Source organism: Aquila chrysaetos, chromosome 3 (assembly GCF_900496995.4).
Source record: "Aquila chrysaetos chrysaetos chromosome 3, bAquChr1.4, whole genome shotgun sequence".
NCBI lineage: Eukaryota > Metazoa > Chordata > Aves > Accipitriformes > Accipitridae > Aquila > Aquila chrysaetos.
Window position 1 is genome coordinate 38,076,372 of NC_044006.1, and position 17,080 is coordinate 38,093,451.

Genomic DNA, 17,080 nt, shown 5'->3' on the forward strand with positions numbered 1-17,080 from the left:
CGCGGTGCGGTGCGCCCGGCCCTAGACCCTCCCCTTCGCCGCGCCGCCGCCGGCTGCTCCCCGGGGGGGGGGGCGGGAGGAGGGACCCGCCGCTCCGCGGGCGGCTCCTGCCCCGCCGGGCGGGGGGGGTGGTGGGGGAGAATGGCCGGCACCCGCCTCCCGCCGCTGCGCACCGCGGGGGCGGGTGGCGGCGGCGGCGGCACCCGCTGCGTGCGGGAAGCTGCCACGGAGCCAGCCCGCCCCCCGGGAGGCTGCGGGGAAAGTCGCCCGTGAAAGAGGCGACATCGCTGGCTGCGCGCACCGCGCGGAGCCCGGGCCGGCGGCGGAGCGGGGCGGCCGCGCTCCTGAAGCCCGCTGAGCCCGCGGTGCCGCCGCAGCCTCCGTTCCCCCGCGTCGTGCCGCTACTTTGCTTGACTTAACCGTTGCGTTTCCCCACTGTGCGCTTGCAGCCGCTTTTAAAGGATTCCTTTTTTCCCCGGCTGATTTCTAATTCAATAGATAAACGCCAGTCGGTTTGACGTGCAGGAGAATTCAGAAACTCCCTGCTCAGTTCCTCGCGTCGTGTTTTTGGGGCTTGCTTTTTTTTTTTTTTTTTTTTTGTCCAGGAACAAGCGTTGACAGCAGGTCAACTTATGTCTTAAAGGGATTACCTTTTAATTGAAAGCTAAAATTAAGTAAATGATCCCGCCACAGAAACTGCGCTCTCTGCACAGAAGCAAGTGCTTCGGGTTGGAGGCAGTTACGCTCCGTTGCACGTATGTAAAAAAAGCGGTTGAGCCGTGAGAAACCACAAATGGCAATTCTGTACTACGGCACCACGGTGTAAAAAGCTGAGGCTGGGCGTTTGCGTGGGATCTGCGGCTCTTTGATGTGTAAACCTGAAGCAGCAATATTAGTTTGGAAGGGAATCCCAGCATATAAAGAGCTCTCACAGGCGCAGGGCCTTGCCACCTTGTGCGGGGCAAGCAAAGATGACTCCAGACTTCTGCAAAGTTAGGAGTAGTATTGGGGGGGGAGAAAACACTTTTCCCTGTGGTTTCCCCCATCCCTCACCTTCTCAGCTCCTGGGGATATTTTCAAGCGTAAGGTTGTACGGCAAGTTAGCATATTCATCAAATGATGGGGAAAAAAAGAAAGGAATACAGGAAAACGCTGTAGTATTTCCCTGAAAAAGGGTGTCTGGGTTTGGGTTGGTTTTTTTGCTGAGGTTTTAAAATCGATGGTGGGGGGGGGGGTCGGGATCTGCCCGCCCGGCCTCCGCCGCGGGGTCCCCGGGGCCGGCGACCCCGCGGCGGAGGCCGGGGCTGGCTTAGGGCTTCCCAGCAGCTGTGACAGCGACCCGTAAGATGGCTGCTGCCATCCCCGGTGCTTTAAGACGGACTGTTAAGGTGGAGGAGCCGCTGCGCTCGGCGGCGGTTGCCCCAAGCTTCACAGCAAATTAGAAGGGGGAAAAAAAAAAAAAAAAAAAAATCCAGTTTCGCTTAAATTTAAGAGAGAATGATTTTTTTAAATTTTTTTTTAAGCGTCTGAATCATGTTTTAGGATAACAAATAGGTGCTGTATGGTAACAGTCACCTAAGAACCTCTTTGCATTTTTTTTATTTTATGCCGGTTAGGTTTCTACTCTCGGTCTCGAAAATGAAACTGTTACTGCTTAGTTTCACTTTCAGCTTTCCCACTGTTCTTCGGTAGCAAATGTTACAAGCAAAGAGCCCGTCTGAAACAACATATTGGCTCCTATGAACCGCTTAATGTCCATGCCTGAACATCGACTCACAGTTTTTCTGGGAGCTGCTGTAGCCTTTACATCCCCCAATATGTTTTCCTTTCTTTTTTTTTTTTTTCACTCCAAATCACTAGCTTCTCCTTTAAGCGGTAAGCTAATGATATTTAACCCAGCATTAGGTTTGCACACCGGCATATAAATTAATTACAAGTTTCAATTCTGAAAATATGTTTACTATTTTCACACAGGTGAGTAACTCCACTGATATTTATTAAGGCCACTCAGCGTGCATTTATGTCTGAAGCTGCACAGGCGAGTGTTCACAGAATCACAGCCTAGGCAAATGACCTTATTCTTTCACCTTATTCTTAAAGGTCCTTAAAAGCCTGACAAGTTTTTACTTCCATTACAGTAAAATCAAAGATGAAAGTTGTTAGGAAGCAGATACTGACTTTAGTTAAAAGCCTGAATATTTGTTTACATTTCATGGTGTGTTTATGAGGTTGTAAGGGAAAAACACTGCTGTATTGCATGCAACAAGGCACTGGTTAGTATAAAGGCAAAAACCACTTTTACTGCAGTTCCTTCTTGAATCCTCAAGTGCACGGCTGTCTTACAACACTACATCTCTTTTTTTCCTTTTTACCTTGCTTCTCACTAGATAACCAGAACAGTAAGTCTGCCAGCCTGTGGCTACGGATACAGTTACTATAGTAACATTTATAAACACTAATTTCACTACACATGCAGAACTACTGCCTGCTACTGCAGAGGAGCAGCTTAGAAAGAAATCACTCTTTAACTGCAAATAGGTAAGCCTTTTTTTTTTTTTTTTTTAACTTTAAGCCTGATTTAAGTCATTGCTCTCATTCTAACTTTGTGCAAAGATATTGTTTAAAAAAAAAAAAAAGAAAAAAGTTTTACTTTGTCTTAAACCGCTACAGTGACAAGTCAAATGTTACATTCACAATTTTGGCAAGAATAAGGAATGAAAAGATCATTTGCTGGCTGGAGACATGGGACTATAACTTGGGCTGTGTTGACTTGTGGTGGCTTCAGTGAATGTAATTTGGCCAAGACAGGTTACAGTACATTAGGAAAAAAACAAAAAAAGTGTGCTTTGACATATGAGTGTATACACATCATTCTCGATTTCATATACCCAAGCTGGCTTTTTCTGTTGACTGAATTTACAAGCAAGTCCATATTAATTTTCTAATTGTAATGCATGCATAACTCTGAGCACAACAGAGCCACTCTGGTGTTTATTTTTCATCATTAAACATGCACTATGAAGACATTAAATTAGATTCAAACTCAAAGCATTGTCTGAAAAACCCTCGCCACATTTTTCAGTTTCTGTCCTTTGGGGCATGTCAATGGGTTTGCACAAGTCGAACTGACTATGAAACCTGCGTTTAGCAAGGAAGCGCTGGTGGGAGCCGAGCTACCTGCTGCCTGCCTGTGCTGCTCAGCTCACAAACTCAGGTGAGTAGCTGGGTGACTTCAGGAAGACTACTCATCTGCATCAAATTAAGCAAGCCAGGAGCTGGATGAGACCCGGTGCCAGCTCCTGTGATTCTCAGGTCTCTCTCAGGCTGCTGATAACCCCAAGGAGGTGCCTGCTCAGAGCCCATGCTCCCAGCAGATGTGCATCTTGCATTTGTTGCTCCTGCCCAAATTCACTGTGAGCACCTGACAGGCTTAAATGCAAGAGCATGTGGGTTGTTCCAGCAAAGGAGGCGGTTGCATTCTTGATGCCAAGTCACAAAAGAGGAAATTAAAATGCAGTTTAGGGTGTGCCTGACGCCTGGTTATTACCTAGCTGTTATGTTGGGCTTTTGGGGCTCTCAGTCATGTAAGTTAAAGAATGACTCAACTGAGAGCCTAATGCTGAACGCTACCTCTCTGAGAGGGACCTCGCAGCCTGCAGCCATGCCCTGGGAGCCCACCCGTACCCCTCATCCCTGTCTCCCAGCCGAGAGGAGGGAGTGTGCCCAACCCAGCCCTCTCTCCCTCCTTTTGTTCAAGATGGAACTTTCTTCCTGCTGTCCCACCTGTTTTTATTCTTGCCATTGAATGCAAATGTGAAAAGCGGAGCTCTTGCCCCTCTGGGGAATTTCTTCGAGTATAAAATCCTATTGTGTCCTTTCATTAGCGCATTCCTGGTGGGTGAAGTGGCCTCCCTCTTGGCCACCACGCATTCAGGACTGCTATCAATATTTTATGAATCACTGGAAGTATTAACAGTACAAAAGTTTTTGTTCATTGTGCTGTCTCTATTATCTTGTCAGCTTCCCATGGTGCTTACATGTGACTTTAATAATGCAGATGGCAGACATTCCCACTAGGCCTTTGTCTGTTATAGGGAACCTCACACCCCAATTACCCAGTTTTTAAAGGGAAAAAAATGTGAAAATAAATGGAGAAAATGTCATTGCCACACTCATGACTGTTTTAGTAACACAAATTTCTTGTTAGTGATGGAGCACTTAGCAGTTTTTATTCACTTTTTACCCAGAGGATGCCCTTCCTGACTGCAGTCAGTTTTGATTTAACACAAGCCAAGTGAGAAAACTAAAGGCTGGGCTTATGGAGCACAGGACATTTACTGCCTTTGCCAGTACAATGTGAAGCATTTGTGCGAATTTCAGAGGCTGCTTGTTAAAGTTACTTAGCCATCTGCAGTCACTGCATAGGCTTACACTGTTCTTTCGTGGTAGCGACAGCTCTGGATTGCTTCATGCAAACCTGGGACGTACTGTCTATTTTCCACTTACCTTTTTTTAATTCTGCCTCCACACAAGTTGTTTTTTTGTTTCATTTATTCCTTTCTCTAACATCCTTTTCTCTTCTTCCTGCTACTTAATACCTGGCAGAGATCACCACCATTCTCTGGGACCCTGGTCAACATACTTTGTGCTTTGACAGTTTTTCTGACTAACCACCCCATGCCTACGTAGGGCAGGTCAGTCAGTGCTGGCATCCTTACAGACCCCTGGGCAACTGGCACAGACTCAGCAGGCAGGGGGTGGGAAGGAAGCATTTTCTGCTCTTTTCTTTTCTGCCTTTTTTCCTCTTTTCTGCTACCTGCACCCTTTTATTTCTGTAAGATGAAGTTACACTGGCCTAAGCACATCTGACCGTGCAAGCCCCCTCCTGGGTCTTCCCCATATCTGTGTGGGAGAGCACCTGGAAAACCTAAGAATTATGGACAAAACTGCAAGCACCTCAGTTAAACCACAGATATTAAACAGGTTAAAAATCTCCGTTTAGACCAACCATAATCATGGTGTGTACAGCTGGGAAAAGCAGAGGAACCCCAGGAGTACAGCAGTAACTCCACACTTGGGTTTGTGGGGTGAGGGAGGCAGGGTGTCACTGGCAGGAGAGTGCAGGAGGCACGGTGACATTATCTTCATCCATCTCTTGCTTCTGCCACCGCTTTCTCCTTGTGGATCCCCAAAACCTCACGTGCCTCCCCTGCCATGCTGAGCTCAGCGGGCTTGCAGCCTCTCTGCCCCACACAGGCACTCGGTGGGTTACAAACTGCTGCCTCTGCCCTGCCAAGACAGACCTAGCTACTGAGAACAGGTGCAAAATATCCGGAGTGTAAAAAGAGCTCATTTTGCCACTATTTTGCTACTCGCATTTCCCAGTTCGATGCTTCCTCCCAGCTGAGGAGCTGCACCTCTGCCTAACCAGACAGCATCACAAATTATAATTCTCACCCAAGAAGACCTAATGATGGGGACCCTTTCCACTTTATAGGATGACATAAAACCAGTTGGCCTGGAATCCCAGGATTCCAGTTTTGGACAACACTTAAGAAGATAAATAAGGAGACTAATTATCTTAATTTATCCCATAATTATTTTAATTATTAATCACTTCCTTCTTTCTTGCCTATTATCAGGTCTAGGGGTGGGAGTGTTCCCAAGTCCCCAAGGCAGGCTCTGCTCCTGGCATGATCCTGTGACCCACCAGGTTCTTCTTTATCTCTTCCCACACCTTTCATAACAAGACTTCCTTGAAGCTGCATCGTTGCTTCTGGGGATACAGTAAGCAGGGTTCTACACACACCTGAGTTGACTCACTTGGGAGAAGACGTCTTGTTTCTTCTGCAGCATTCCCTCTGCAGATTGTTTTGGAGACTGAGAGGGCCAGCCCCGCTAAAAGGGGTGGAAGGTGTAGGGCATGGCTGCTGGGTTATCAAATGAGTTTGTCTTTTCAGGTGGAGAGTTTTTCAGAGGTCTTGTATGCATTTAATAAAGGCTACTTAAGGTTTTTCAAATAAGATATAAGATCTTTGCTGCTTTGGCCAAAGGTGACCGTGTAAAACTGGGACCTGGTAAGGCAGCCCCTGCACAGGTGACAGCGCTTGCCTGTACCCCGGCTCGGGCTGTGCCACAGGGCATGCACTGCACAGCACTGTCAACCTGCACCATGGCAAATGCTGCAGCCCCACCGGCCACCCGTGGCGGCTCCTTGGCAGGGGCCAGTCCCGGTGATGCCCAGAGTCCCCACCATGGCTTCTGTAGGCGGGTACGATGAATTCGCCAACAATTTTCCAGGGGAGGTGCCGCTACCGAACTGTGCGACAGGCAGAGGGAAGGGAAACCTGTTAGGAGGAGAGGAGCAGGGCTGAAGGCAGGGAGGCAACGGGAGCCATACCGTGGCATCACAGGCACGTGGGAAAGGGGGGACCGGGAGGGAAGCGCTGGCTGAGGCATGAGCAGAGGAAGGGCAGGGCAAGAAGTAAAGCAGGGAAGAAGGAAGAGACAGGCAAGGAAGCTGGTGCTGGTTCAGCAAGAATTTGCAGCAGTGAGGCCTGTTTATACATATTAACTGATAATAGCATGACCTCCATTTTACACCATACAGCCCTCCTCTGCCTCCTCCTGTGACCCACAGGCAGGCAGGCATCTTCCCAGTGCTGGTTTCAGCATCAATAATAGTCACTGTTTTCTAAGGCTACAAGTATGTAGCAAATAATAATAATAATAAAAACAAGTCTCACAGAGGAAGGAGTTCAGGACTAGAGATTGTGTAAGTTAAGTGCTGACTGTGACAAAGGTAAGCGAGGAAGAAGCACACTCTGGGTGGAGACAGGAACGATGTGTCAGAGGGAGATGACTGCATCTAGGACTCTTCTGTTTGGATACAAATCAGGTCCTGGGTCCTCAAAGCTCAATTAGCAACATCTTCACTAATTAAAAAATGAGATTGTAGTGCCAAACTGCAGAAACAGAAAATAATCTCACCTTGCTATACGAACAGCAAGCAACTCCAAGTGCCACAGCTAGAGAGGGTTGCCAGAAATACGAGGTTTACTGGGATGATGGTATCCTCTGCCATACAAGTCCCTGGCCTGCAGCCTTGTGCTCTGCCTCAGTTCTGCCCCTCTTACAGACAGGGTAGTGTATGGCAGAGAGGTGAAGCAGCCTCCGTCTCCTAGCAGCAGGACTAAGCACTGACCAAAAGGCTCTTTGTTGTGCCACAAACAGTAAATGTGATTTTTGCCCTTGAAAACACGTACGATCTCAAACTGTGGTTCACCCCCCATTCTTCTACATCTTCTATTTTTTTTTTTTTTTAACTGCTTCTATTTTTAGCTCAGAACATTAAACAGTGCTGGGTTTTGGCTCCCTAAATAGGCACAGGGAAACTGCAGCGAGCTAGAAAGACGAATTTTTTCTTTTGCTCTCTGAGTCTGAGTGCACTTTAGCTTCATGTATCGTGTTGTCACCACCTCACTGTTATCCTTTAACCTGACAGCAAAAAACTTGCAAGTCTGTATCTGTTCCTGATGAGGGAAATGCAAGGAAGGAGAGAAGGAAATACAGACTAATCTTTTTATTTCGTAAGAGATCAACAAAGGAAATGTTTCCTTTTTTAATTTCATTTTTACAAGGTTTTCAGCTATTAACATAAGCAGTGTATGCATACTATAAAAAATTAACATCAGGGCTGTCCTTTTAATAATTATGAGCAAAATGATTGCAACTGAAGAGTTGTAGCATATCTTGTTGTTCTACATGAATTATTACCTATATTATCCTAGTTATTTACACATTGTAATAAAGCGGGACTGTTTTCATGCTCTGAAATTGTGATTTGTTAACACTTACACCCATTTACAGAGATACAAACATCTACAAAGTATGTTTGCTACAAATTAAGTTTACTGAGGTCAAACTAGCATTTTGTTGAAAGTTTTCAATTTCCTGTCTCTAATCCAAGAGGCTTTTATGTACACTAAATGTAAAATAGGTTCATATTTAAAAGGCTGACAAAAAGCAGCTTACTGGATTTTCTCTATATATTAGTCCTAATTTTTCTCACGCCTGAATGCATCATCACGATGACAGCAGTGAAAAGGCTTGTGCGATCTCCCAGTCTCAAATTCAAACTATGCAGAATAAAGGAAAAGGGATCTCGGCAAGCATATCTTTCCCTGCTAGTTTAATCATGTGCCTCCTTATCTGGCCCTATTAAAGTGGTGCAGCATTTCTAGAGGAGGCTGATGCTCACCTCTTGTGGAGAGATGGACTTTCCCATAAACTGGTCCTACAGCAGATTGAGAGCTGTAGCCACCTGCAAGCTCACCTCTGCAAGAACAAGGTATACTACAGTGTCATAAGGGGTTTTTAAGTGGTACCACCCTCTACTAAAGAGCCCAATTATAAAATTATAAGAAGAAAATATATCTCAGCTAATCAGAGGCATTTGATTCTTTAAGATGTATTGACATCAATTGAAGCTGGAGGAGGTTGGGGGTTCATGTTTTAATGCTCCAGTAATTCTCAAACAGTTGAAGGAATTTCGTCAAACAACCATTACCACAGGAAAAAAGTGCATGCCTTGAAAAACAAGTCACAGAAATGCTTATAACCCAGAGGTGATGAACAGAAATAATGAGAGAGAAGAAACTGTACTTCCCAGCTGAAATCCTGGAAGAGACAACAGTTCCAAAATAGTTACTTTAAGGTGTGGCTGTATCAAGTTTAAGGAGAGAGCCCCAGAAAATGGATGAGGTTGAAACGGGATGAAATTACACTTGCAATGATGCTGTGGGATATTATTGCTGCTAAACCACTGTTGTTTGCCCTGGTGGTGGATTAACAGCAGCTAACAATGGTCACAAAGTCAGAAATCTCAGAACAGAGAATACAATAAAACCCCGTAATATGTGCATTTTTGTCTGATATTTCTCATACATACACACATAAATACTAAATGCTAAATAAACAAACCAAACTTAATTGACTTAACAAACAAACACTACACTTTCATGCTTAGTAGTCAGATGATGTATAGGCTGGCAAGTTGAGCTTCTCACAGTGTCAGGATTTTGTGTTATTATGGTGTCTGTACACGTACGTTATGTGCTGATCTACGGGGAGAGGATGTTATCCAAGCAGCTGTAAGGCTTAGCTGCACATCATCTTATAGGTCACAGCAGCCATTCGAACAACTTTAACTTCATCTGCTGCCTAAGCAATATTGGTATTTCCTCTGTATGTTATATACATATTTTCTTACCCATTTCAAATTATAGGCAGAATTCTTACTGCTGCTACCAATAGGGTTGCTTCATGTTTCCAGTAACTTAAAACTCTGCCAGATATTAACAGTTCATACTTAGATTTTCCAAGCCTGAAGCAGAATAATTTGAGAAAGTTCCAGGTAATATGGTTTAGCTCTTTCCGAGAATGTGATTAGAAAAATACGTTGTTTTGCTTGTATTAAACCGAAATTCTAGTAACTATTTTATAGAAAAGCTCTAAGATTGTCAGGCTTTAAACTAGGGCTTGGAAATTTGGCTGCGGTGGCATCAGTGGCACACCTTTTGTCATTCTTGTAAATTTACCCAAATCAGAGCAAGTTACAATAAAAGACGCATTGGTTTGCCGGTGCTGAGTAGAGACATGCCCATGTGTAGGTCCCCTCTGCACCGGCTGGCCTCTTATTACAGAGTGCCTCCCTAGGACTCACTCTACAGCTCTGACTCTTGGGTTTGTGGCACCAGGTGCCAGACCTAAGAATAGTAAGACAGCATCAAGGAAGGAGACTGAGGAGATAGAGACCGGGCTGGCAAGGAAGGGGAGACTGGAGCAAGGAGTTGAAGTGGGAGAAAGGAGGTGCATGGGGACAGGAGGAAGACAATTAGCTTTGGCTGGAGACTGGGCAGAGAGGCTTGTGCAGGCTAGACATTATGGTGTCCTGCAGTACCTGGCCTCGATTCCACATTTTCGGCCTCGTTGCTCTTCTGCAACCTCTGTTGCAAAGCACGTCTCTCCTTCCATCCTGATGACTGGAGAATACAGACGGCATGCACTGCTGCTCACAGGTTCTTGCGGCTCAACGAGCTGGGGTGTTTCCCACAGACCTAAAAGCTCAAATGCTGCTCGCCCATTTGATACTACTTTTGTTCTTCATTATGCTTGATTGATTTAGAAACTGACACATTCAAAATCCATTCTACATTAAAGGAACATGAATATTGCAAAATCTAGCTCTTGTAAGCAAGGAAAAGCAATAGAACATTGTCCACATAAATGTAATTTACCTTCTGTATACCTAAATACGATGGTGTAAAGTAATTTTTTTCCAGTTGACGTCTGAAGTCCTCACAACTAAAACTGATGGCAATGAGAGAGATTTGATTAAAGAGATACATCAATGCTTCTGGCTCTGTTTCATACTGCCCACGTAAGATTGGTAGATTTTTTTTATCTTAATCTTGAATATGCCTTTTTTTTTTTTCCAAGTAGGAATTACACTCCACTACCATGTCTGGAAAGTAATGCATAGATACAGAAAAGCTGATGAGGAACTACGTCATATTTACAGTTCTGACAGTGTGAAGGCACAGGGCTATGCATTGAATCACAAGCAGGAAACAACTGACTGAAACCTCACTAGGTACAGGAATAATCTAAATTGTGTCATGAACTCTGTATTTCCAAACATTTCACTTCTTGATTTTGTTGTATTACTGATTTTTAACATAGTTACAATTTTTATACAATCTCACATGGGTTTCCCAGTTTCTTGACCATGTATGCATTAGTATGCAATGATGCAATTCAGTTTATAAGAGAGTGAGAACAAAGCTTAGGCACATGTAGTGTTACCTAATATTAAAACGTTGAAATATGAAAACTCTTAACATATTCAACTCCTTTATAGAATGACATGGGAGGAAAAATCTCAGGACAAATCAAACCCACCTGATTTTGAACTTTCCAGAGATCAGGAAGATCACCTGGAGAAGGTCACAATTGCACCTGAGAACGATGATTCCAAGCACATTTCAATTTTTTGCTCTGCATGTCAACAAACAATATATCCAGACCACCTTCTTTATCATAAAAAAACCCACAAAGCCCTAACTTTGCTGGGCTTTGATAGCCCACAAACAAAAACTGACAATAAAACACTTTTGGCTCAGAGACAGCAACTAATTTCAAAATTGACCAAGATTCCTAAATATTCTGAGACACAGAGGCAGAAGATTGATTATTCATTTGAATTCCTTATGGATAACCACACTCCAACATCATATCATGATCTTGCTAATATTAACAATCCTAGTACTTCTAAGAAAGTAAACAATTCTTTAATAAAAGCATTATCAATTTGCCAAGATAAAAATTCCACATGGCAGGGAGACATGGAAGACAGATTTATTGTGCTTGACAACTATGGCAATAAGTCAGATACATGTTTTCTAGGGTTAGTTGATGGCTTTCACGGTGTAACAGCTGCAGAAACAGTTGCAGCAGAGCTTCCACTTTTATTTCTTGACCAGCTTGCTCAAACGGATTCCTCCTACAAAAAGAGTAAGGATGAACAGCAAATTCTAGATTCTTTTGCCACAGTAATCAAGGCAGATTACAGGGAAAAAGAGAAGATTTTCTCTGATAAACCAGGCAATGGCGAGGCCAACAAGACCAATATTTACGAATGGATTCACAAAGCATATGCCAAGTCCTTTTGGAGAATGGATAGACTTTTACGACTGGGAAGGAATGAGGTTTCCAAAGTTCACTGGAGTGGCTGTTCAGTGGTTACCTGTTTGGTGGAAAGAATCCCCAGCAAAGAGACAGATGGCACTGAGGAAGAAGGAAGAAAACATTCTGAAAACAATACACATAGTCCATTAGCCGGGACAGCCGAAGGTGCTGCTGGGTTACTGCACATTGCCAATACAGGTATGTACATTCCACACCAGGATTTTTTTTGCCTAATAAAGAGTGAAAAAAATAAGCTAATCTAGAGATTTGTTGGCAGTAGATAGTTGGAGATAAAAAGCTGCAATTGCTTTAACTTGACAATGTGAAGGAGACATGATAAATTCCCTTGCAACTGATACTGGCATCAGGCAATACGTATTAAGCTTATCTAATAAGTACCTTCAACATATTTGAGTTAAAGCAGTGAAGTCAATTTACTAATGCAAAAGACACAGTTAAACATTCTGTAATACTACTCTTACAGAGGTCACTTGTGTAAGGACAATTTTTTTTTTTTTTTAAATCAAGATGAAGTTTAAAGTGTCATCATTTTAGGGCAGACAATCATAACTCTTCTGATTTTACATCTGATAAATTCCTTGTGTCAATGACACATGCTCAGGATATTCCTTTTATTAATTTGTTTCATTGAGACTAAGTGACACCACATTTTGCTACCAGCAAACTGAAAACATGATCTGGTGGGGATCATCTGAATTATTAATTTCTGAACTAGGAATTGGTTATTTACTGTTGTTACAGAAGATCTATTCAGACCTGTTTCCTCATGAAGTAGTGACCTGCTTTGCCTTTCTATAGTGTAGAAAATCAGTTACTAATTACAATCAGAAATACTGATACATTCATAATGCTTCTCCACTCAGCCCTGCTGCAGGAAACACTAGACAAAGCTCTTGCAGTTCTTAGGAACTCCAGTCATTGTATCTTCCCACTTGGTGATTTTTGTTACCAGTTAAGTTCTCTTGTGTACAGAAGACAGGTGTAAGATTACAAGCAAGATACTTGCTTTCCCATGAAGGAGTACACAAGCAGAATTACAAAAAAAAAGCCATTGGGTGAATAGTCTCAAATGGATTTGTGTCTACGGTTATGTTCTCTGGTGTCTTCCAGTCTCTGCTTGAAGCACATGCCCAGCACTGTAACACTTTTCTATCACTCTCCCTAGCATGAGTAAGGAGCATGCTAACACTGCAACTTTCCATCACCAGGGGCACTCATTCCTCCTCAGATGAGTGTATTCACAAAACTTTTAAGACTTCTTCATATTTCTTCACATAAAATTTGACTGAAATTAATCAAGAGGGTCAAAGTTCAATAAAGGGAAAACCATTTGAAAGGCTTCATTTTTTTCAGGAGGCAAAAACCCCCAACCCCTAAAAACATATTCCACACTTGGAAAAACTAAAAAAGTATTTTTGCTTAACAATAATATGCAATCCTCTGCCAGTCTGAGGAACACTATAAACAAACTTGAACATGCACTGACACTGAAATAAGTAACTGTGGTCTACCCCCTCCCTTTCCTCCATCTTCCCAGTGCTTGTTGCTATATCCATACTTCCTCTACCTCCAACAAGCATTTCTGCTGCGACCAGAACTTTACTGTTACTGGTATCAAAATTGGTAGTTTAGCACTAGCACAGATATTCTTGCAGGAGATGCAGTCACACCTTTAACTGAATACAGGAGTACTCATATAAAGGTTATAATGTTTTCAGAACTAACAAATGCATTTGTTTTCACCTTATTGGGTAAGAAACCGACTTTTATTACAATGCGCTTGAGAGGTAGGATGAAGGTAAGAAAATTTGGTAGAGAATTCACCCAACCTAAGTTTTCTGGTTCTAGTTATCTGCCTCCATCCTTCCCTCCCAGATGAGATTTTCTGCTGGCTGCAATTAAAGATACTGTAAACTCAAGCTCTGCTAATGAGTTAAGGCTTGAAGTTCATCAGAGATACTTCAAGCCTTTTATGATTAAAGTCCACATTTTTGAACCACTTCTAAATACACATTTATTTAATCTAATACACTCAATTTTCCACCAATTGTATCACATCAAAGATTTGCACAACAAGCTTCATTTTCCCTCCAGGAATGTGTTCTTACAGAAGTATAGACATGTTCCTTCAGCACCAGGTAAGCAACTGAAGAGGATGGTCAGATACGAGGAGCAGGAGATGGTGGCATTGGCCAGCTCTGTCTTCTTCATTTAGTCCCACATTGATAAGTCAGCTAGTTTTTGTTGATTCTTTTGCCCTGTCTCTCATTTGCAGACAAGCAACTTGCATCCAAAAGCGACAAGATTTTATTCTTTCTTGCAGTCAAATTGTTCCACATGGGTTATATTATGCCCTTTGTTATGCTTACAGCTGGTGGTCTTACTCAGAGGGTTCAAAGGAAATTTTAGACAATCTTCTAGTTGTCCATGGAAATCAGACGAAGGAGGAGGGAGCAAGCACAAGGAAACATTCACACAACATAACTTAAGGCATCTACATTCTATAATCAATAGAACAGGTGTATCCTTCAGTTTGATATTCTGAATCACATTCTAGAGAAACCTGCCTTCACACAGACTACACTTAGCTGCCTCCTACACTAGACAATGCCAATACTTTCCAAGAAATACAACTACTGTATAAGCAGTGCCTACTTATAAACACTTTCCAGACATCCGTGCCCTAGTCTAGCCAGATGGTACTAAAAATACAATATAAATTAACATACTGCAGCCAGATTAGCACCTGGAAAGCTACCATCCAACTCAAGTTCCTTCTGTAAGACACCACTTTTGCCCTTGTACCAACACATGGGAGCAGACCAGTCACCCCCCCAACACAAAAAATGGTCTTCTCCCACTGTAGCCATAGAGGATCTCAAACAATACATCACTTTGTTTCAGAGCTGCTTGCCTTTACACTCTACATTCAAGTCTGACAAGACTAGACACCCAGAGTGCTGGAATTTCTAACACTTTTCATTCTCAGCCTGCAGATTTCAAAAGTGTTGAGGGAAAGGTAAAGTACCTAAAGGAAAGAAGTTAGTCATTGACTTGTCGTGATGACTGTGAGAACTCTTGCTCCGTTGGGTCCCTTAACTGAGGACAAGATTTAAGGCATCATGTTAGTAAACTGTAAATTCTACACGATGTCCAAATTATTTTCAGGTACTAGAAATTTTATACTGCTAAAAATAGTCTGAACCTGAAACCTCTTGATGAGTTCATTCAGCCATAATAATTTGAAAGCATACACTCTACTAGGAAAAAAAAAAGAAGAGTATTTGACAAAAATATGCACTCTTGCTTAAAAAACAGTCAAGGTGCAACATTTCTATCAGACTGCACTTTAAGCAGAATGAAATGTCACTTAAGACCCCTCATAAGAGTTTAGTTGCAGTCAGAAGAATAAGGTTCTGGAATAGTCTTCTGAATAATGGGAGGGGACAAAAACACAGAAAACTGCTGTAAAATAGAACCAGATTCATTGATGGACATATTGTTGCCTGTGGCAGTAGATAATTGAACTATGACCTGAGTTTTTTTCCCAGTCCCTAGAAAAAGGCTAACTGCTGATGTAACAGCAGTATCTTAAAAAAAAATCAATATGCTATAATACAAAATATTACCTTATTTCATTTTTAGGTAATGCACATGCAGTCTTATGTAAGAATGGAAAGAGTCACTGCCTCTCAAAAGAGCACAGCACTTCTAATGTAAGCGAGAGAAAACGCATACTTCAGAATGGTGGAAACATCAGCACTAATGAACCAGATGGATTAGTAGAGGGGTACCTGAGAACTACAAGGGGTCTTGGACATCATGGCAATCCAGTACTGAAAAGATCTGTTATACCTGTACCTCATACCATATCTGTCCCTATTAATGATAATTGTCAGTTTCTTATTTTAGCTTCTAATGGGCTTTGGGAGGTTTTGGATTACAATGAAGTACTTGCATTAACTCTAACAACATTCACTCATTATTTGAGAATGTATGAATGTGTTCAACAAAACGCACCTTCTCCGTATAAGTGTCAGTATTTGATGCCCCTCACTGAAGACAACTTAAATGACTCAAACGCTGTTAAAGATCTGCAACATGGAATAGAGATACTGTATTCCAATAAAGACATTCTTCTCACTGACTCAAAAGGTAACCTGCAACAAAATAAGCCGAAATGTTCTAGGAGGAACTATTTGCCAAGTGAAGATGGTGTTCTTAAGGAAACCGATGACCACAAAAATCAAGCTGATCCAGAACCGTCCCTTTTCAGTAACAATGAAGTAAATTCACAGAACAGAGAGATAAAACAGTTTGATTCTACCACACAAGGTGGCTCTGAAAAACTGAAACAGTTTGAGGAAAGAAAAGTTTATGTATGTAACATCTTTCAGCCACAGCCACAGACTGCAGAGGAAGAAGAAACAGACACTGACACTTTCTGTGCAACAGGTCCAAGTCGCACCCATAAACAGCTGCAAGAGAATGTACTGGCAATAGGGTTTAAAGACATGAAACAGCTCCCACAAGATATAAAAGCATGCCTATCTCCAAAAGATACAAAAGCATGCCTATCTAATTATGACTCAGGTCCACAACTGGCACAAAAAATGGACTCCAAGATATTTTGTGACAAACCTGCAAGTTACACTGGTCAAGAACTGCTAAAGACTCTAGAACCAGTGGGTTCTAAACCAGCACCACAGTTCGAAGAGGACACAAAAACATACCTGTCCAATTGCAAATCACAAACTGCGGGAAGAGGCAGAGTCACCCCTGAGACACTCTATGACAATGCAGCAAGCTACATTAGTGAACAACTGGTAAAGACTGCATTAGCCGCAGGTTCAAGAGATAATGTTACTATTTTGATTGTACTTCTAAATGGATGCGATGAGATACCCAATTACCTCAACATTTAAAAATTTATCATAGGATAACTGGAGTGCCACAGTACATATAGTACAAGCTTATGTTTAGCCGTGTCATGTATTTACTTGTAATCATCTTAAATGCTGACCCATACAGTAAATCAGACATCTTGTCTGGAACTGTGCAAATGCAATAAAACCTTCCGAAACTTTCAATAAGAAAGAGTAATCAAAAATCTTCTTTTCTTTTTTTTTAAACCACTTTATTCAAACCTGAGCACCTCAATATAAAACTAAACACTGGTGAACTGTCATTTTCCTTGCTAAACCCAGATTACTGCAAATTTAAAATCTGCATGAGTAAGTTTCTGCTATCAGTTCAACATTTAAATAGACTAATTCATCTCTTCTGACACACTTGGTAGATTTCATATAAT

General features: G+C 42.4%; 1 protein-coding gene across 9 annotated transcripts; it reads left to right on the forward strand.

Annotated features, from left to right (window-relative positions):
* The first annotated feature begins 7 nt into the window (after positions 1-7).
* Positions 8-16,842, forward strand: PP2D1 (protein phosphatase 2C like domain containing 1). 9 transcript variants are annotated; one of them, XM_041122269.1, is made up of 5 exons: positions 84-755; positions 1,617-1,875; positions 1,975-2,538; positions 10,922-11,946; positions 15,415-16,842. In XM_041122269.1, exons 3-5 carry the CDS (start codon positions 2,471-2,473, stop codon positions 16,692-16,694), a joined length of 2,373 nt encoding a protein of 790 aa, XP_040978203.1. In that variant the 5' UTR covers positions 84-755; positions 1,617-1,875; positions 1,975-2,470; the 3' UTR covers positions 16,695-16,842. The 9 variants fall into 9 exon arrangements, 6 of the variants coding, with proteins under 6 accessions (XP_040978203.1, XP_040978202.1, XP_040978204.1 ...); XM_041122272.1 differs by adding an exon at positions 10,501-10,654 and having other exon boundaries at positions 86-1,875; XM_041122271.1 differs by adding an exon at positions 10,504-10,654 and having other exon boundaries at positions 86-1,875.
* Positions 16,843-17,080: the final 238 nt, after the last annotated feature.